Raw genomic sequence first — 22,057 nt, 5'->3', positions numbered from 1 at the left:
CCCGCCCCAATTCCGGGGCGGAGTTCTTGACCGCGCCTGCGCACAGCCTCGCCGCACCCTACGCCTGCGCGCTTCGTCGGCCCGGCCCCATCCCCCAGATTTTTTCAGGTGGGGGAGGGGGCGCGTCTCGGCGAGTCACGTTGATGGCGGCCACCAGCCTGTGGTGAGCTAGCGGATTCTCTGCTTGTCTCGCAGAGCCCCTCGTGCCTCCTGCAGACTCAGTAGCCGGCGCCGGGAGCGTGAGGAAGCACGGCGGCCAGAACTCGTGAGGAAGGCCGCAGTCGCGGAGGTAGCGGCGCGGCCCGGGCCCAGGGCTGGGGGACAGGCCGCTCCGCAGGGCGAATGTGACAAGCCCCCACCCCCACCGCCTTCCTCCCGAGTGCGCGAGGAGCGCGGGCGACCCCGGGGCCCCGCCAGGCCACAGACCCCGCCCAGCGGCCAGCACCCGGAGCAGGCCCGGCAGCGGAGCTGCGCGCCGGCACCATGCTGGTCACCCTGAAGACCCTCCAGCAGCAGACCTTCAAGATCGACATCGACCCCGACGAGACGGTGCGAGCCGCGGGGAGCGTGCCCGGGCAGGGCGGGGGCGGCCGCGCGCGGGCCGCGGGGAGCGCGAGGACCCCGTCGGGCCTGGGCGGGGGGCGGCGCGGCGGTTCTGTGCGCCCGGCGGGGGCCTCAACCCGGAGCGGGGCCCCGCAGCGCAGCCGAGCGGGGAAAGCCCTCTCAGCAGACCCGGGAGTGTGCGGCGAGCCTGGGGCTCGGGCCCCGGGCGCTGGATAAGGCCTGCTAGCCCTGGGCAGGGCCCGGGGTCCCGGCCCCGGCGGTGTACGGCCCACCTGAGCTTTCGGAGTTGGCCGCAGGCTTTGTGGCAGGAGTAAGGGGAAGCAGTGGCTGGACGCCGAAGCCCTGGTGGCATATGGCGTGGAGCACACGGCCGCGGGGCACCGCAGGCTTGGGCCTGGGAAGCTCTCAGTAGTGGGACCGGAGGGGGAGGGGGAGGTCAAGGCTTCCTCGGTGATGGAGTCGGCCTCTCCGGGTCCTTAGGTGCGGGAGGGAGATGTAGGCGTCGTCACTACTCCTGCGTGGACCCGGTTAGGCGCTGAAGTCTGGGAGGTGGTAACTGGAGAGAATGAGCTTTAAAAAAAGGTATCAGGTTCCGTCAGCCGCAGCGGGAAAGGTGAGTGGAGAGGAGTGTTGAAAATGAATCATTTGCCCCCTCCTCCCCAGAACTGGCGACCCTTTTATTGGCATATACTATCTTGAATCCTGTAGCCTCAGTTCTCCCGCCACCGAGCCCACACCCATACGTAGATTGCACTTCCAGGCCTCTTTGGTGGTGAAGATTTTTTTGTTTCACATCCAGGCTCAAACTCACTTCCAGATTGACTCCTCTTGCGTTAGAAGTCTTGTAATGTAGGTACGGGAAACCTTGCACTCTTCTCCCAGCTCTCAAATAATAGCATATCAAGGTAGGAAAAAAAAAGAAGAAGAAGAAGAAAATTAAAACTTTGGATCTTTCTGCAGTTAAACCCTCGAACACTGCAGAAGTCCACGTGGTAGATTCTCGTGCCATCTTCTGTATTTGTGACTGCAAAAAGAGCCACAGTGTTGAAGTCAGTACAGCTTTATGCCAAGAATCTAAATATGCCACCGGTGTGAATTTGCTGTTGTTTTGGAATTGTGCTTCTGTACATCATTAAGACTGTCATGTTTAGTTTAAACCAGCTGCTTTCTACCCATCTGTATTTTAAAAAATAGTTGACTCTGGTTTTGGTGAAGGTCAGGGTCTGGCTGTTAGATCAGTTCCATTTGTGCTTCTGTCTTATTTGCTATGTACCTGCCTTTCGGAGATGTGAGGTTATTAAATGGCGTTTAATTGGTGGTCAGTAAATGAAATCTGTAACGGATACCTTTGGGTGAGGATATAGTTATATGTTTTACCTGTCTCATTTAATCTGAAGTTTTGCACCTCTTCAGTTATTTAAGAAACATAGTTCAATCTTTTTAGAACTGTGGCACAAAATAATTTTATTGCAAGAATATGTAAAAGTATACTTTGTGATTAAATTCTTAAAGGTACAGGAGATAGCAATTATAGATTAGAAACTGACGCCCTCTGGATTGATGTGAGTAATAGAAGTCAAATTTTTCTTGAATTTTTCTTTATTGCTGAGTGTGTACTAATAAGTTAAAGGATGAAAGTTTAAAGTGCAGCTGTATAATGTTTTCAGACAAAACTTTTTATAAAATGTCTATTTGATTTTGGTTCTTTGCAGTAATATTGGTGCAGCAGGAACTTTACCAGCTTACAATATTCAGAATTAACTCCAGAATTATTGAAACCTAAAGGAGGTTTTTGTAAATACCTGTGGGTGTATTGAAGTTATACAGTAACTTTTCTACAGCTCCACTGAATGTTCTTTGATATTTGAATAGCTCTTTCTGCACTTTGTGCATCTTAGAGCCAATATTGTTTTTGTATATGCTCCTCACTATATTAACTATTTACCAGTTTACTTCCAAGGAATGGCTTGAGTTATATGATTTATAAGTATTCTTCTAAAAGTGTATTTTCAGAAGGACCATTGTTACAGAGAGTGGCTTCAGCTTTTTGTTCCTATTTGTTTAAATATATTTTTGTTTTGTTTATATAAACATAAAAACTAACATTGTTAATCTGGAGCAAGAAATGAATACATTTAATCAGTGGTGTGTAGAACATTTACATTAAATGACGTGTAGGATTTCTTTTTTTTTTTTTCTTTTAAAGCTTTATTTTTAAGTAATGTCTACACACAATGTGAAGCTCAAACATAAAACTCTGAGACCAAGAATCGGTGCTCCACTCGCTGAGCTAGCCAAGCCCCCCATTGTTGTAGGATTTCATTTTAATGAACTTAAATTTCAGAAATGTTTATAGTGGGTTTTTTTTAATACCTATTTTTGATACATTATTTAGGTAAAATTCCTGTAAGAAAAGAAACAGTGAAAGTTGTAATAATATAAGGAAGCTCTAAGTGTCCTGTTTCTAATTTGTTTTGAAAACTAGGTAACCAAGGTTATTAGAAATAGGTCTAAAATAAAGGAGGAGAAAATAGGATTTTAGTGAGACCGGTAGGGAGATCCACATAAAATGAAGAGTTTTTGCTCTCAGAGACCTTGATTTTGGCTACTCAAAGATTTGTCCTTGTTTGATTTTTACCTAGAAGTAAGAAAATTAAGTAAGCTTGAAGTTGCCAGTACAGAAACTCTGAACTTGAGATGAGCAGAACAAAAATGAATGCAAGACAAGACTGAGATAAGAGGAATCATGGGAATGATTCATTTGTTGAACATGTATATGTTTGGTGGTTTGAGTGTCAGCACTGGAGTACAGGCACATGTGGACTGTGGTGGGTCTTTTGGGAGCCTGGAGCCTTCATGACCTAGTAGCTCAAAAGCTATAGAGTAGATGTACAAAGTGGGGAAAGCAATGGAATTTGTTTTTATATTGTTTGTATTAGCTTTAGTTTTTTTTTTTTTTTTTTTGAGATTTTTTTTATTTGTTTATTTGACACAGATCACAAGTAGGCAGAGAGGCAGGCAGAGAGAGAGGGAGGAAGCAGGCTCCCCGCCAAGCAGAGAGCCCGATGTGGGGCTCGATCCCAGGACCCTGGGACCATGACCTGAGCCGAAGGCAGAGGCCCTAACCCACTGAGCCACCCAGGTGCCCCATTAGCTTTAGTTTTTGAATGCTGAAAAGTCCTCTCCCCCTTTTACAGCTGCCAAAATTTTCTTAACACTTGCTAACCATTCTGGGTTATTTACTTGACCATTCCCGTGCACTGCCTTTAGTGTAATCATTGCAAGTTTTTACTATAGTAAGTAATCTGCCTCCTCTTATAGTCAAACAGTACAGAAACAAAATGAGAAGTTTGGATGGGAAGACCATTGCTAAAAGAGAATATTCTTAATTGTGTGAAGTTTTATTTTAAAGATATTTACTGTAAAAGAAACAGATTTAATCTATATAAAGCATTCTGATATCTAATAGACTGCTACATGTATAAAATTTTTAAAAATTTGAAAGTTGATGATGTGATGGATGGACATACAGAGGAAAATGGAGTTCATAGTTTTTCTTAAAGCTCAAATCAAAAGTCGTTTTGTTTTGTTTTGTGGTTACTTCAACCATTAGTTAAGAACAGGTATATTGGGGCGCCTGGGTGGCTCAGTGGGTTAAAGCCTCTGCCTTTGGCTCAGGTCATGGTCTCAGGGTCCTGGGATCGACCCCCGCATCGGGCTCTCTGCTCAGCGGGGAGCCTGCTTCCTCCTCTCTCTCTGCCTGCCTCTCTGCCTACTTGTGATCTATGTCTGTCAAATAAATAAATAAAATCTTTAAAAAAAAAAAAGAACAGGTATATTAACAAAAACTGACATGATTGTAATACATTGCAGATTTTATTGTATCACTAGTAATAGTGACAAGAAAAAGTGTGATATTAAGATTTAATTCTTCAATATGCTAACCCTTGTCACTGTTGTGTGCTTTCATTAAGTGGAAAAAAAAGTAAGTTTGAGATTAGATTTTAAATGAACAAGCTGAAATGCAGTTATAATAGTACATAAATGACATCAAAGCTGTTGTATGTATATGTTGGAAGTTTTGGATAAAAGAACTGTAGAGATATAGTTTTAATTATTATTGATAGCATGTTTAATGTACCACACAGTATTGTGTAAAGAATTCCCTTGCTTTTTGATTTATTTGTATAGTATTGGTGTTTATGCTGCAAAATATTGTTTAGTACTTTTCTGTATATGGTATTTATTAGCCATCATTTATTAGCAGTTTGTTCCTATTGTGGTTTATTGTATATTAATATAGTTGTGCTGGAGATAATACTTTATTATAGAAGTTTCCTAGATTGTTAATATATTAACAGTAACAAATGTATAAAAATACTATATCACAGGGGAGGGAGCCCCTGGATGGCCCAGTCAGTTGAGGGTCTGACTCTTGGTTTTGGCTCAGGTCATGATCTCAGGATCCGGGATGGAGCCCCATGTTGGGCACTGTGCTCAGCAGGGTGTCTGCTTGAGATGCTCTCTCTATTTTTTTTTTTTTTAAGATTTTATTTATTTATTTGACATAGAGAGAGAGAGAGATCACAAGTAGTCAGAGAGGCGGGGGGGGGGGTGGAGGGAACAGGCTCCCCGCTGAGCAGAGAGCCTGATGCGGGGCTCAATCCCAGGACCCTAAGATCATGACCTGAGCCGAAGGCAGAGGCTTAACTCTCTGAGCCACCCAGGTGCCCCGAGATGTTCTCTCTTTAAAATAAAAAAGTAAATCTGAAAAACTGTATCACATACATGAAATTAAGGTTTCTTGGCATATTGGTAAAACATAACACAGGAAGTACCTGGGAGATCAGGTATGGTTTCTTCCAGACTTTTTTTCTTCCTATACCTAGCCCATAGTGGCATTTAATAAATACCTTCTGAATTAATTTAATACATTCTTTTAGTGATCCTCAGTATTTGCATGTTGATTCATTTATTTAATGTTTGTTGAGTACTTACTAAACAGTCAGTCCTACTATCATAGTGCATATATTACAGTGGAATAAACCCGTTAAAAAAACAAATTTTAATAACCAGATAATGCTAAGAGCTATGTAGAGAATTGAAATAGGGTGAGGTAATGTGATAGTGTATGACTGGGTGGCTACTTTTAAATTGACTAGTCATTGAAGGGCTCTTTGAATACAGTGACATTTAAACTGATATCTGAATAATAATAAGTACTCAGATGGGGATGAGTGTTTTCTGTAGGGAAAGACCTTTAAGAGTCTGGAAGTAATAGAGAAGTAATAGATCAGAGTTAGGCGAGGGGCCAGAGCCTATAAGGACTTTATAGTAAGCTGGGGGATTTTCAAGGTAAAATAGGAAGCCTTTGGGAATTTTAAGCATAAGAGAAATTTTTTTTTATGATTTTAAAGGTTACTTTGCTGGTTGGGAAATGGGGTAGTAGGATGAGCAAGAGGGATAGTAGGGAGACAAGTTAGGCTTGCGTAGTAGTCGTAAACATTCAGGGCCTAACGAGGGAAGTAGGAGCCACAGACAGGTAGGAAGAAAAATGGATGGATTTGAGATGTGTTTGGGAAGGTAGGGTTGAGAGAATTTGTTGGGTTGGAGTGGGGAAAATTGAGAAATTGAAGATTAAGCCTGGATTTTGATTGTATAAGTTACGTGAATACTTGTGGTCTTTCCTGAGATGTAGGCAGCTGGGAAGGGAGCAGGTTTGGGGTTGCAGTGGGAACCCGAGATTTAAGTCTAAAATGCCTACTGAACTTTGAAGTAAAGATAGCAAGTAGATTTCTTACGAATCTCTATTCCAAAGAGAAGTTTGGGTTGGAGATAGAGCCCTGACAATAGGCAGCATTTGTGGTTGACTTCAATCCATGGGTTGGGATGAGATCATTTAGCAGTCTTTTTCAGTGTCCATTGCTTGTGTAATTTGAACCCTAAATTACCCACTATATGTAATTGTATTCTACTAGAATTGAAGAACCATGCTGAGGATGTACCTAGGTAATAGGATGGGGCCTCGGGTTGAAGCCTGGATTTGGAGATTTCATGTGGAGATTGAGTAAAAGAGGTCAGTCAAGGAACAATCTTTGAAGTCGAAAGAATCCAAGAAAAGAAAACGTTTCAAGGAGAAGGAAAGGATCAAATGTGTCTGCTGCTTGAGAATTCAAGAGACATACCCTTTGGTTTTGACAACTTGGAGATTATTGGTTACCCTGACAAGTAATCTCCATGGAATGTTGGAGCCAAAATTTGTGTTTGAATGGACTGAGGAATGAATGGGAGATGAGGAAATGCAGATAGAATTATGAACTTGTATTAGTTATCTTGACATTGTCATTTCCCCTGATGTAGCTGTTTTTATCTCTGTGTTAAAAACATGTGAAAATGATCACAATTCTGAGCTTCACAGCATGTGATAGACATTGTTTAAAAAAGACATCCACACCAGAATTGTGGAAAATAATGTAGTAGTGTATATTTTCAAAAGAAGAAATGAATGCCAATGTGACTAGTAACTTGCTGCCATCATCCATTTAGTGGCTTTGGTAGTTTCATTATCTATGAAAGATGGTCTTGCTCAGACACCAGGCCTTGCGTTCTACTTAATCTCTCATCCAGTGTTCTTCCTTCTGTGCTACCTCAGTTACTCACTCCGTGACTGGTAACTAGATCTTATTACCAGTAACTGTAGCTATTCCCCCGTTCCCAGTAATCTGTTATTAGTATCCTGCTTTACCTTCTGGTTCCAATTGTATTGAGACCTAGAGTTCATTTGATCCGCCCTTTTTTTTTTTTTTTTTTTTTTTTTTTGCTGGCCCTCCCTTTATGTTATTGCTTCCACTCTTACATAGCTAAAACAGGGTCAGTGATGATAATTATATAATTACTCTCTTGCAAGGGTCAGCATAGTAGGCTTTCTGAGTTTTCAGTTCTGGCTATAGCACTTGTTCTGTCACCTTGAGCAAGTTACCCAATAATGTGCCTGTCTGCTCATCCTAAAATGAGGATATTGCCACTGGAACTACCAACCTCATATGGTTGTTTGGAAGGTTTTATGAGTTTCAGAGCATACACATAAAACCGTGACCACGCTTGACAATGTGGTCCCACTCTCACTTCATTGTTTTAGCTTGGAAAACCCCAAATGTGACTAAATTCAGTTTTGTTTGTGCATGCACTATGTAGCTAGAAGACAAACACATACCCACATTGATTTGTCTCACTTAAAACTCCTGAACATTAGGGGCACCTGGGTGGCTCAGTGGGTTAAAGCCTCTGCCTTCGGCTCAGGTCATGATCCCAGGGTCCTGGGATGGAGCCCCACATCAGGCTCTCTGCTCCTTGGAGAGCCTGCTTCCTCCTCTCTCTCCCTGCCTGCCTCTCTGCCTACTTGTGATCTCTGTCTGTCAAATAAATAAATAAAATCTTTAATTAAAAACAAAAAAAAACACAAAAAACTGAACATTAATTGGGCACTTTGTATTGCCTGTTAGGTGTACTTCACTAGTACACTAGTCAGTCCATTCACTCTTCCACTGTCCTTATTTTCAGCCGATAACCCTAGCTTTTAGATTTTATTGAGATTTTAGATTTTATTGAGAATATAGAAGCAGTTGGGACAGAACTTTTGCAGAGTCCTACCACAACTACCTACTTCCTCTATTCTCCTTTAGTTGGGGTTTGGTATCTATTTGGGTGGTACTAAGGCTGGTCCCTCTCCTTTGCCACTGTACCTTGTATGTGGTCATCTGTGAAGGACCTCAATCCATCTCTTCTTTTCTCTTTTGCCTCGTTCATTTTTCCATTCTAGAATATTCAGACATTTTCTCCATCTTAAAAAACTCTCACTTGTCTCCATATCCCTTTTGGCTGCTCCATATCCCATTCCCTGCTGCTCTTCATAGCAACTTAAGGGTAGCTGTTGACTCTTTACTTGTTTTTACATCTTGCTCTCTTTCAGATACATTGTACTACTGCTGAGGGCTGAGTTTTTTTGCCCATTTTGGATTTGTCCTATGTCCTTGAGCTCTTAAATCTCTTTTCTCAGTAGTAAAATACTTGCCTGCCTTTTAGAATTGATACGAAAATCAAATGAGATCATGGATCTGAAACTTTTTAGTGAATAAAAATAAATGTATGCCAATTTTTAAAAAACAAATCCCGCTCTTTCGTCGATTCTGTTATTTTGATCAATGCTTTCACTATCTTTTCTTAAAAAGGATTATATGGATGTGGTATTCTCTCATTGTGTCAACTTGATATAATCAGCAATTTCAGTTTTTAAGAGTGGTGTTCTACCTTTTTTTTTTTTTTTTTTAGAAATTATGAGATATTTGATAGGTAATGTATAAAATTTGTTACTTTTGGAAAGAAATGTGCTAAATTTGAACCTGTCACAGCACAGAATGCTGCTGAAGGACATCACACCATCTGTTCCTGTAAGTTTGTGTAAATCCTTATGTAGTGTCTCCAAGAGCTAATTTTGTAACAGTGAACTTTATAAACCCTTTAAACATTATATAAACCTTGTCTAGCAGAGGAAGTAGACTGGCTACAAATGACTAATATATATGAGCAGATCCTAAATACTTCAACAAGTAGATAAAAATTAATGTGTCACTCCCTCTTGGGAGTTGGTTGAACCTAGTTGGTTGAACTAGGTGGGTGGCTTTTTTGTAGTGTGTAAGATCCTTTCTCTGCCTATATAGAAACTTTAAAAGTTATAGGTATCTTGAGATACCTACTTTTCTACTTAGTTTTCAAAATCTGTGTCTGTTTTAATCTTGTTGAAATCATACTGTTAAGAATATATTTTAATATATATTAAATTGGCATGAATAGTTCAGCTTAGGAGCCTAAATATCATAGTTTCTGTAGGATAGATAGATTCTGGATTTCAAATTACATTTTTTCAAAGATTATTTATTTATTAGAACAGAGAGAAACATCAATGGTGGGGGTTGGCACAGAGGGTGCTGGAGAAGCAAGCTCCCTGCTTCAGAGACACTGAGGCAGGAATCATGACCTCAGCGGAGCCACCCACACATCCCCCAAATTATATTTTAAAATCATAGCCTTTTAGATCATAATCATAATTTGAGAATTGATGGCTTTTATTTACTTGTCTATTCACATTATTAATACTGTACTCTCAGTAATAAAAAAAATCTCTTCTGCTACATTCTTTTATTCCTTGTTTCTAGTGGGAAGGTTTTTCCTGTTTCACTAAAATCAGCTGATTCTTTATAGTCAGTTCTATTTTTAGAATTAGCAGGAGCCTAGTTGAGGAGTAGGCTCATCATGAGGAGTAGGAGGAATCCAGGAAATACTCCTTGGTGCCTGCAACTTTCTCATATGGAAGGATACCACCCAAAGAATTAAAAAAAAAAAGAAGTGGGGGGGGGACGCCTGGGTGGCTAGGCTGGGTCATGATCCCAGCGTTTTGGGATCAAGTCCCACATGGGACTCCTCGCTTGGCAGGGAGCCTGCTTCTCCCTCTGCCTCTGCCTGCCACTCTTCCTGTGCTCGAGCGCTCTCTCTGACAAATACATACATAAAATCTTAAAAAAAAAAAAAAAAAGGCATTGCCCACAGTGTAAATCTGTGAAATCCTTTTGCTTAGGACTCCCCTTTTGCTAATGGTTAATTGCCAAACTTTGGTTGCTCTTTTGTTTTTCAAAATTTAGCTAGGTATTAGACTTTCTCTTTTCTTTTTTAAATAACCTCTGTGCCCAGCATGGGGCTCAAACTCAGGACCCTGAGATCAGAGGTTGCATGCTCTACCAACTGAGCCAGCCAGGCACCTCAGACTTTTCTTTTCTAATGAAGATTCCTCTCAGAATTGTAATGCACTCTTGTATAAGTAAGTATAAGTGTTAGTAAGCAATGGTTGGAGGGAGGATGCAGTGATTTTTTTTTCTTTGCTTTTAAACTTTTTAAATTTTCTCTTAAATTACTAAAATAATCCAGGCTTATTATAGTTAGTAAGTGTTTAGAAGAGTGGAAGGCTTTTATGTTCCTGGTCCAAATAACCACTATGGACTCCATATGCTGCTAGACATTTTTTTATGTACATGTAACACATAAACATAACTACACTATGTTTTTTTAAAAATCAACCAGCTTTTGCCCCTGAAAGATAATTATAAATGTGTCATTTATTCTTATGTACACGCATTCAGTGAATATCTTGCATGTGTGGTGATGGTTCTTGTATTGCATTGTATTGAAATGAATGTGTGTACAATAATCTGTTTTACCATTGAATGTTTAGGGCTTTCAGTATTACAAACAGTAGTGTGGTACACATATTTTGTTCATGTATCTTTGAAGTATTTGTGTGAACATGTCTTTAGCATTGATTTCTAGATGTAGAATTACTGTATCAAAGGCGTCAGTTTGCTTCAGAATTGCCTGCATCAGTGCTCACAAATATCAACTTCCACATGAGTAACTAGCCAGGATTCAAATAAGAGATGTAGCACAGATTAAATGAGTTAAATTTTGTGAAGCTCTTCATATACTGCCAGACATGTGGTAAGTACATAGCACCCATGAGCTGTTACTCATTCAGCCTCTGTATTTCAGGGCTACCCATTAAAGCTTGCATAAATTTTTTTTTTTTTTTTTTTTTTCTACTTACAACAGTAGTAAGTAACAACACAATTATAGCAGAAATAAGGAAAATACACTGTAACAGTTAGGAAGCTGGCTTATCATATGAATATTCAGTTGCGAACCAAATCAACACGCTGTAGTCCTAGAAGTCTCGTGTGGAAGTGCTGTGTAAGAAGGCTGAGGTGCAAAACATCATGTTACTATGGTGGGGATAGAATTTGTAAGACATTATTTTGATATCTTAAGTTTGTCGAATGGAAAAGACTATTAATGGTTATGGGCCTGAACTAGGGTAGTGCCAGGGAATGCAATGTAATATTCACACTGGGAAATAATTAGATGTAATTTGGAACCACTGGATGAATGATGTGGTGTGAGGAATGTGAAGAGACAAGCATCTCATGGGAATGGGATGAAAAAGGTTAACTGCTGAGCTGTTGTGTTGGCGCTTCTAATACACTGTTACTATTACTACGGTTGTCTCCCTTCTGTCGGGGGGAGCCAGGTCAACTGTGTTTAATGTTAGATAAAGAGTATGTTTTTCTTTCTTTTTTTTTTTTTTTTAAGATTTTATTTTTATTTGAGAGAGAATGAGACAGACAGAGAAAGAGAGAGCATGAGCGGGGGAGGATCAGAGGGAGGAGCAGGAGCAGATTCCGCATCAAGCAGGGAGCCTGATGTGGCCCTGGGATTCCAAGACCATGACCTGAGCCGAAGGCAGTTGCTTAACCAACTGAGCCACCCAGGTTCCCAAGAGTATGTTTTTCTTTAAAATGCACTTCTTTCATAAGAGGAGTATGCGACTAGGAAAAATGTTTGATTCTTGATTGTTAACAGTGCTCTATTGATGGTTGGGTTGATGATAAACTCATTCTTAGGGGGGAATAAACAGCAAAATGAAAGGATAGCCTTGGTTATTTACTGGGACCGTGGTGATCAATTCTTGATCCATCCTGTTTACTACTTAATGAAGTAGCACTGGCATGGGGCTCAGCACAGTTAAAGGAGTCATAGCTGCATCCGTTGCTGGTCATAACTTTCCCAAGAAAAGCCATGTGCAGAGGTGCTACCTCTTCTTTTTTTGCCACATCCAGAAAGAAGACCTTTCTTTATAAGCTGTTTTAAAGTGTGTTCAATTTGATCAGGTTAGGATTTAGCCTAATAGTATATAGACTATCTTTCAGCAAATGTATTATGGTTGAAATGCCTGCGGGATTCCAGTACAGGTGTTGAGTAGAGACTTAGGTATGCATGGCTAAAGTTAAGGAGAGGGCTAAGTGACACCTGGATGGTTATTAAAACTAAAGGAGATGGATTATGTGGGAACTTTATATAGAACAAAAAGGCAGCCTTGGGTATAACACTAAGCTGCACTTAAAGGGCTAGCCAAGGGAGATGATTTCACAAAGCAGTGAACAGAAAGGAGGAAATCCAGAAGGTATAGCTTTATGGGTGCAGCAGGAGGGCAGTGTGAACCTGAGGGACAGGTCAGTATTGTTTAATGTGACAAGTAAGGTAGGGAAGGACTAAGAAATGACTGGTTATGATTTTTGCTGAATTTAGTGATACTGGAAAGAAGAGTTTTATGAAATTGTGGGGATAGGGAGAAGATATGCAGCAGAAGGAGAATAAAGTCCATTTTTCTGTCAGCACTATATGGTTGAATAATAGGTGTGGTGTTAAGAGTAAGTACTACAGTGTGTGTAGTTAATTTTTTGAAAAATGCCTGAGACTAAGGGGAGGAGAGTATAGCTACCAAGAGATATGAGGAGTTGGGAAGTTTTTGTTTTGTTTTTAAGAGGATAGAAAATTGGGTCTGTTTGAATGGAAATGAACTGGCTTTGAGGGAGAGGTTGAAAATACAGCTGGGGGAGGATAGGAAACAATAAATCTAGCAAGGTACTGAAGAACACTGGAAGGAGAACAGGGGAGAGGCGGAAAGAATTAGGTTTGAAAGAGAGGGATGCCTCTTTCACTTGATAAGTGAGAAGGAAATTAGGTGGATCTGGATGCAAAAAAAATAAAAAGAAAAAAGTATATCCCTTTGGTGGCAGAAAGTGGAAGGTGATTTCCTCTGACATCTGCTATGTTTTGAATGAAGTAGAAGATGGTCATCTGTGGGGAGGAGGGTAGTGTTGGGAATCAAATTTAGAGAAGACTGCAGGTTTGAAATACCTCTTGGGAGAATGGAGGAGAACCAGAAGAACAGAGGATTTAGTTATCTTTCATTTTCTATAGCATTTAGAAGACTGGATATAAATGGAAAGGTAGGGGTTGGATAGTTAAAAGTAAAATTTATTAGCTAAGTAAGGTAGGAGATAGCACAGAGTGGTTGAACTAAATTTTACATTAAGTACTGATAGAAATGAAATCAGTTGTGTTGGTCCAGATAAGGAGCTTTGCCTGGCAGAAGCAGCAGAAAGACACGAAGGTCTGACAATAGGAAGAAAAGCAATAGAAACAGTGGCATTGCTTGTATGTGCTGAATAGTGCTGGCAGTAAAGATCACGATGAAAATAGGGGCTCTGGAGACCAGAGTCTTAATGAGATGCAAGAGCAGGTGTAGTGAACGGTTATTGAGAGCTGATAGGAAAAGGTGATTTGGTGCTTATAATTTCAAAGATGGGGACAGTTTTGGAATGACAAAATTCAGCTTGTGTCCTGTAGGTAATGACTTAAGTAGATTGAAGGTAAAGATCATGTTCTGTTTGGTTTCATTTTTTAAGTATGTAAAGATCATTGTGTTAAGGTTAGGAACAATGCCAAAATTTTGGACAGGTCAGTGCACCTGGTTCTAAAGTCTAGTTCAGTTGTTTTCTGTGATACTTAACCAGAAGTGGTAATGCTGGAGTGAGTGGCCAACCCCTGAAAAATGTTGACCTTTGGTGTGTTGCCCTTAAATACTTCATTGTTTGATACTCTTTCTGAGAGTGTATCTCCTCACACTTAACACCAGGAATTGTTCAAGGCTGTCTTTTCTAGCAAGTCATTTAGCATGTAAGATAGCAGTTCTCAAAGTTTTTTTTTTTCCAAGACCCTTTACACTCAGAATTTCTTGAGGACTCCAAAATAACTTTTGTCGTTGTGCTTGTGTTTACCATATTAGAAATTAAACTGAGAAATATTTTAAATTTTCATTTAAAGATAATGCAATAAATGTTATATTTTTATGTGAAAAGTTCATTTCCAAAACAATAACAAAAAAAAAAGTAATGAGAAGATATTGTTTTACAAAACTTTTTTTTTTTTTTTTTTTTTTAAGTAGGCTTCACTCCCAGCGTGGGTCTCAAACTCACCACAATATGGGAAAACACTAATTTGCTTAGTGCTGTGTATTAGTAAAGTTCATTTCCTGTCATTTCTATTTCTTTTTAAAGTAGGCTCCACACTCAGTGTGGGGCTTGAACTCACAGCCCTAAGATCAAGAGTCATATACTCTACCAAATGAACCAGCCAGGCACTCCCAAAACTCTTTAATGTTTGGCTTAATAGAAGGTAGATGGCTTTTCATCTGCTTCTGCATTCAGTCTTTTTGGTATTACATGCTTTGTAACTTCTGGAAAACTCAAGTATATTAATATACTTGTGAGAAAACTAGAATGGAAAAAGGCAAATGATGTCTTTTGACCCCACAGACCACCTGATAAGGTCTTACAAACCTTTTTGGCTCCCTGACCACACACCTAGAATTCTCTAGGCCTTAGCATCCATATCAGTGCAGGGGTTTTAACGAAATGATCTTTCCCTGGGTAACTCAATCTTCACCGTCTGCCTTTGGCTCAGGTCATGATCACTGTGTCCTGGGATCTAGCCATACGTTAGGCTCCCTGTTCACCGGGAAGCCTGCTTCTCCCTTTCCCACTCTCCCTGTTTGTGTTCTCTCTCTCTCTCTGTGTCTCTCTGTCAAATAAATAAATAAAATCTTTTTTAAAAACATACTTTGTTTTAGAAATTTGGATAGTATATTTTATTTCCTGCTCTTATCATGAAGTGCTAGCTGAATGTATAGGTAAAACCAGAACTATGGTCATTAATTTAAAGCAAGGACCAACTGTAGAGTTATTGGAGTTGTAAAGTCTTTGTACTTTTTTATTCTGAAGCACACATAGCAGTGTTTATCATCTGATAAAGAACAGTATATGAAATTGAATAAGGCCATGGAATTTTATAGCCTGAGTTTACTGATGTTAAAATCAGATTCTCTGAGGTTTTTTTTTTTTTTTTATTTAAGTTGTTACTTGTGTTCATTTAACCTTTGAAATTCAGAACAATAAAAGTACTAGGCTTATATTGTGATGGATTTCTGCTCTGGTGATGCTGATGACTCATTTCAGGAAGATCAGTACAGCAAGGGTAATTTTTATGGTGTGTGCAAAATACTCTACTTTAAAGCTTGAAGTCAGAAAGGTGTTTTGGGTTTCAGCTACTAAGTAGTAGCTGTGTGACGTGGGGAGGAGATTTAAACTCTCTTCTTCTCATCTGTAACATTGAGTGGATGATATTCCCATTTGTCCCAGAGTTTTGAGCATTATGTGAAATTGTGTACGTCAATGTACTTAAAGCTGTATAAGCATTATTGTCTTTTTTTCCTTTTGGAAGATACACTGTTGCTTTTTAATTGTACAGAGAAGGTCCCTCTTTATATCTCAGACAGACGGTTTTTCATCTAAAGCTCAGAACTATTCAACTTAGACAATTTTCAGAAGTATTGTGGGAAATTGAAGGAAATGGAATTTTCCCCTTTGATTCTTGTGTCTTTAATGAAACTAGTTCTCTCTCTTTGTATCCCTATCTGGCAGTCTTTCACCTAAAGCTCAGAACTATCAACTTAGACAATTTTTAGAAGTATTCTGGGAAATAAAAGGAATAGAATTTTCCATCTTGATTCTTGTACCTTTAAAGTAATGAAACTAGTTCCATTATGTCTTCTTGCCTCTTTTATTCCTCTGCCACCCTGCTTTCTGGTCAGTTTCAGAAATTGATTGGACTCATTTTCAAAATACTTGATAATGAGCCTGTTGTCAGTAATTTTAGGAATTAAAGAGACCGTAAAGATTATCTATTTCAGTCCCTCTTTGTAGATGAGAATGATGAGAGAAACTAAGCTACTTTTTAAGATCATTTAAGTGGTACAGTGGTCCTCAGCCAAGGCTGAACTTTGGAACCACCTGTAAAGCTTTAAAGAAAACACAGATGTTCACACCCATCCCCAGAAATTATGTTTTACTAATTGGTCTTTATGAAGCCCCCTTGGGTATGATTGTAATGAAACGTATCCCACTGTTAAAGTGAATCATTTGCATTTAACATTCATATTTGACTTCTATTATTGTTATAGATATGACTATTTTCTTAGAACTTTTAGGTGAGAAAGTTTTTGTTTACTTTTTTACTCTGGGAAATAAGCTCATAAACTATAATGAGAATCAAAACTTTCTGATGTTGAATATTTTGAATGGATTTATTAAGTCAACTGGTAAAGTTTTTTTTTTTATCTTTATAGCAACTGTGGTAAAACAAACTTCATACCTATTATGCCTAATGATATGCATTAAGAATGAGTCTTTTTTGAAACAATATTGTAAAGACATCTCTAAGTTTTTGGAATTATTGATAATTAATATGCATAAAACCTTACCTTGCATTGTTTATTCAAATTCTGAATTGTCATTTGTTGTTTAGACTTTTTAGAAAAAAATCTTTATTTTTCCTATAGGTAAAAGCACTGAAAGAGAAAATTGAATCTGAAAAGGGGAAAGATGCTTTTCCTGTAGCAGGTCAAAAATTAATTTATGCAGGTATGAATTAAATATTAAAAGTAATATGCTATCTTGTTTACAGTGACATTCTTTGGTTTTAGAAATTGTCATCTTATAAATTGTGTATACAAATTGAGTCTGTCAGAAACATAGATGGTTTTTGGTGTTTGATATCTTTTAGTCAGATGTTAGTGCCTTTTTACCCAAGTACATTTCTATTTATATTTATCTTGGCTGATTAGTTAATGTTTTTCTTATTGATAGAATTGACGTTGGTGATTGTTTGATCTTCAGTTGTGTGTAAGACAAAGGTTATGGGGCTTCAAATAATGTGTTCTTTTTTTCTTAATGTACTAGGCAAAATCCTCAATGATGATACTGCTCTAAAAGAATATAAAATTGACGAAAAAAACTTCGTGGTGGTTATGGTGACAAAAGTAAGTTTGAGCCTTGTTCTGTATATCTTTATGCATGTGAGAGTTTTTTTTGTTTTTTGTTTTGTTTTTAAAATAATGGTCCTAAGCCGTTATACTTTAATAAGTGAATACAGTTTATGCACATCCATATGGCAAGTACTTAACTGTTGTTAAAACACTGTACTTTGAGTCAGCCATAAAATTAATTATTTCATACATATATATAGCTTAAACATGATTTTCTTTTTTTTTTTCTTTAGATTATTTATTTATTTATTTGACAGCGATCACAAGTAGGCAGAGAGGCGGTGGCGGGGTGGGGGGGAAGCTGGCTCCCCACTGAGCAGAGAGCCCAATGCGGGGCTCGATCCCAGGACCCTGAGACCATGACCGAAGGCAGAGGCTTTAACCCACTGAGCGACCCAGGCGCCCCTATATAGCTTAAACATGATTTTAAATGAAACAGTTAAAACATGTCATGTGAAAATTGTTAAGTTTTGCTGGAGCAGTAAAATCAGTAATTATGTAATTAAAAGTGTGATTCTTAGTAATTGAGTAAATAGTTATTTTGTGGTTTTAATAGGGGTGCCTTAAAGGGACTTGGTAAATTATGTACTAGATCTGACCAACTCCTCCGGCAGAAAAGGCATGTAAACTCCTAATTTCAGTGATGCTCCTTAGTTGAGGGGGTAGATTTTTAGACACTGGAAAGGGAATAGGCAGCTTAAGAAATGGTAGAATGATTGTTGTGAGAAAGCTTTTGGTTTGGAGGGGTGTTTTTTAGATGGTGGGGCAGAAGGAGAGAGAAAATTTTAAGCAGGCTCCATGCCCAGTGCAGAGCTGGGCATGGGGCTCAATCTCAGGACCTTGGAATCCTGACAAATGAGGATTCAGACACTTAACCAAGTTGAGCTGCCTGGGCTCCCCTTGAGGAAGTTTTTTAAAGGGAATTTTTTGAGTGAAACATATTTGGGGCATTTATAAAAGTCAAAGTTTTCCTCTTAAGTGAAGAATGAATTTGGGTTCTTTCAGAGATACTGTTATATTTTTGTTTAAAGATACGTGAGCATGCAGTGGAGAGTTAAAACAAATAGAGATGTGGTGGTACTTGTGACAGGAATCTTTTGGATTGAGTTGTAATCTGAGAAGATCAGTGATACTTGTGACATTGAAAATAAGTTTAAATACGTAATTGGAAGCCAGTTTATCAAAGACTGAAAGAATAAATGAGAGGGATTTTTTTTCCTAAGTTTAAGGTAATATATGCAGTAGAAAACAGTTAAGCAAGTAAATTGTAATTAACTGAATATTTTGTTCTGAGAAAAAGCAGCTAAACAGTTTATAGGTGTTAGATTTAAAAGTTTTTAATCCATTAAGAACCATAGTGATTTTGTTATATTAAAGCACTTATATTCACTAAGTGTTAAATAGAGGAACAGAATCATGTACTCAGTCCAGTATTGTTAATTGTAATAAAATATACATAACACAGAATTTATTAGTTTAACCATTTTTAATTGTACAGTTCAGTGGCATTAAGTACATTCACATTATGCAACCATCACCACCATCCGTTTCTATAAGTCGGTACCCCCTAAATAGTGACTCCTATTTCCCCCATCCCCCAGTCACTGGTAACCACCATTCTGCTTTCTATGAGTTTAGCTACTCTACATACTTCATATTAAGTGGAATCAGTGTGTTTTTCTTGTGTGACTGGCTTATTTCTCTTAGCATAATATGTCTTCCAGGTTCATCCATGTAGCTATATGCCAGAATTTGTGTCCTTTTAGGGCTGAATAATATTGCATTGTCTCATCTAGTTTTATCACAAATAGTATATAGTGGAAAATGTGGTAGCCATATATTTGGATGTCTATGTTATTGATCTTATTTCATTTGTATTAGAATAACCTTGATTATTTAGAACATTACTAAGAATTAAGCAGGATAGGTCTCAGAATAGATCCATGCATTTATAGAATAGCTACTTAAGCCAGGCCTTTTCTTATTTTACATAGGACTCTACTGGTATTTGCAGTTACTTTATTTTCAAGTTAATAAGAGAAGCCCCCTATTAGAAGGGAAAAAACGTAGGCATTATGGAAGCAATGAGAAATGACTTTATTATAAAGAGACAGGAAAAAGATGTTTAGAACAGAAGTGAGCAGAAAAACTTCAAAAAGGGGATGGGTTTGATTCCATTTAGAATGAGGCTTACATAGCTCTGTGGCAACAGAGACCTTGAGGGCATGGAATGTGACTATATGATACTGACCACAAGTAATCTTAAGGGAAATAATAAGTGAGCATAGTGATGCATTTAAATTTCACTTCATTTAGATTGGAGTTTTATGACATTAATAATTTGCAGGGTATTGGCAGTTTAAAAAGTTACAGGGCTAAACACAGGACTCTTAGAATTAAAGAAAGAAGAGAATGAACACTGCTAGTATTTTTTTTTTTAAGTCCCCTGCCCTACCTTGCACAGCCACTCTTTCTCCAATGTGCTTTATATTAGCCAGATCAAACAAAAAAGTTATTTTGGTGATGTTTTAAATGACAATAGATACTTGAAAGTTATAACCAAGGAACTTAAAGTGTAATGTTTGGGGGTGGTGGGACAATAATTACATGGTGTTTGTTTGTCAGTATACATTGTGTATATTTCTGAGTAGCGGCTGCTTCTGGTTCTTCTTCATATTAACTTGATAACAAAGACTGAAACTATTAGCTAAAGCTAATTATTTGAGAGAGTACATAAGTAGTGATTCAGATGGCTAATACTGATCACTTGTTATGTTGCTTTATGAAATTATTTCCAGGTTGCAAGTTTTTGTTGGTGTTATGTTTGTAGCCTCCTGTAACAGTACTGTCTACTTAGAATTTGGGTATTTTATCATAATTCATTGTTTTACTCTTTTAATGTGCTTAGCCCAAAGCAGTGACACCAGCACCAGCTACAACCCAACAGTCAAGTCCTGCCACCACTACCACAGTTAGCTCCTCCACAGCTCCAGCTGTGGCTCAGGCCCCAACCCCGGCTCCCGCTCTGGCTCCTACTCCTTCCCCTGCATCCATCACTCCAGCACCAACGACAGCATCTTCTGAACCTGCACCTGCTAGTGCGACGCAACCAGAGAAGCCTGCAGAAAAGCCAGCAGAGACACCAGTAGCTACGAGTCCAACAGCAACTGACAGGTGAGACCTGCAGTCTAGGAAATCGTATTTCAACACAAGTTCATGGCAAGAACTTCATCCATGTATTTATCTTGATGATTGTTTGGATCAAACTTTGTTTCTGCTACATTAAACTTTTTCTAAACACTGAACTGTAAATAACCTGTAGAAATTATAAAACTATAACTTGCTATTTTATTATAGTTTGACGTATTATAAATAACTTGACTTTGTTCCCTAATCATTGTTTATATTTGCTCTATATTCTTCTCTGATCATTGTCATTTATATTATAAATATCCTTCCATGCCACTAAATATTTCCAGTTGCTGCATAGCATTGTGTTTGGATCTGACATTTGTTGGCACTTAACCTTAGAAAAGTAACATCTTTGGGTACTTTCCTTATCTGTAAAATGTGGATGACAATAGGACCTATATCCTAGAGTTGTTATAAGTATTAAATGGAATAATGGGTGTAAAAGCTGTGAAATGGCACATATTCACAGCAGAGTTAAATACCAGCTATTGCGCATAGTTAACCTACCACCTTTTGTTGAACATATGGATTGTTTGAATTGTATAGTTTAATCCATATTTCTTGTGAACTTTTGTAGAAATTTAAGTCTTATAAGTGTAGATCTTTAATACAAAAGAAAAGGTGCAGGATATTTGAGGAACAAGAAATAATTTCTTGTGCGAAAGTTGGCAGGATTATTGAATAGTTTATGACAAAAGTTTTTTTCCTCCCAAGGATAAATAAACAAAACATGTGCTTTGGTTCTCTTGGGTGGACTTGTATAGGGAATTTCTCTTTTACCTGAGAACATGGGTTATATTTAGTCCAGTGTGCAATGGCACTAAAGCTGTTTGTATTTTGTGACTTTAGTACAACTTGCGACCTCAGTGGCAGTAGTTCTTGGAATCAGAACCAGATGGAACAGAGATCTATACAGGATATGGAGACACTTACTGATAGGAAAGCATATTTGTGATAAATATAGTAATGGTTAGAAAAAATTTAATTATGATCCTTTATTTTAGTGTTTTGCTTTTATGTCTGTTTACTGTGTCTGACCCAGTCCACGGTGTTTAAAGGAGTTTGAGTCATCTGATTAATTGCTCACTTAGGGCTTCTTTCCAGGGAATTCATTCCCTACCAGGAGAGCATAGGCTAAGGTAATAAAATATTTCCCCTATGCCTGCTTGCTGAACTTTGCTTTAGGCATTCTGAGACACTGTTGCCTAACATGATGCTTCTCCTGTGTATATTTAGAAATGCATTCAAACTCTTACCTGGTGGGAGACAACCCAGACTCAGGTTTAGCTGTTCTGTCAAAAGTTGTATATCAGTTCTGTCTTTGGGAGAGAACTGAACAAATTTAACACATTGATTTCCCAGATCATTTTAAACATTGTAACTGTAAATATGTCTTCATTCAGTGTAGTATACCTTATTTTCTGATATGTTTTCAGCTCTTTGAAAAGCTCATTGTGAGAATTTCAGAATCGA

At 38.6% G+C, this 22,057-nt stretch overlaps 1 protein-coding gene across 1 annotated transcript in view; it reads left to right on the top strand.

The window, feature by feature from the left end:
* The first annotated feature begins 467 nt into the window (after nt 1-467).
* The window catches only part of RAD23B (RAD23 homolog B, nucleotide excision repair protein), a 42,304-nt gene continuing 20,714 nt past the window's right edge, over nt 468-22,057 (top strand). Inside the window, exons 1-4 of the mRNA XM_059411129.1 lie at nt 468-549; nt 16,907-16,988; nt 17,307-17,386; nt 20,301-20,566. Coding sequence (XP_059267112.1) covers nt 484-549; nt 16,907-16,988; nt 17,307-17,386; nt 20,301-20,566 — 494 coding nt within the window. The 5' untranslated portion in view covers nt 468-483. The remainder of the gene's footprint in view (nt 550-16,906; nt 16,989-17,306; nt 17,387-20,300; nt 20,567-22,057) is intronic.

This window comes from Mustela nigripes, chromosome 9 (genome assembly GCF_022355385.1).
Source record: "Mustela nigripes isolate SB6536 chromosome 9, MUSNIG.SB6536, whole genome shotgun sequence".
Taxonomy (NCBI): Eukaryota; Metazoa; Chordata; class Mammalia; order Carnivora; family Mustelidae; genus Mustela; species Mustela nigripes.
The sequence above is the reverse complement of the archived record's forward strand: the minus strand, read 5'-3'. Positions and strand labels throughout refer to the sequence as shown.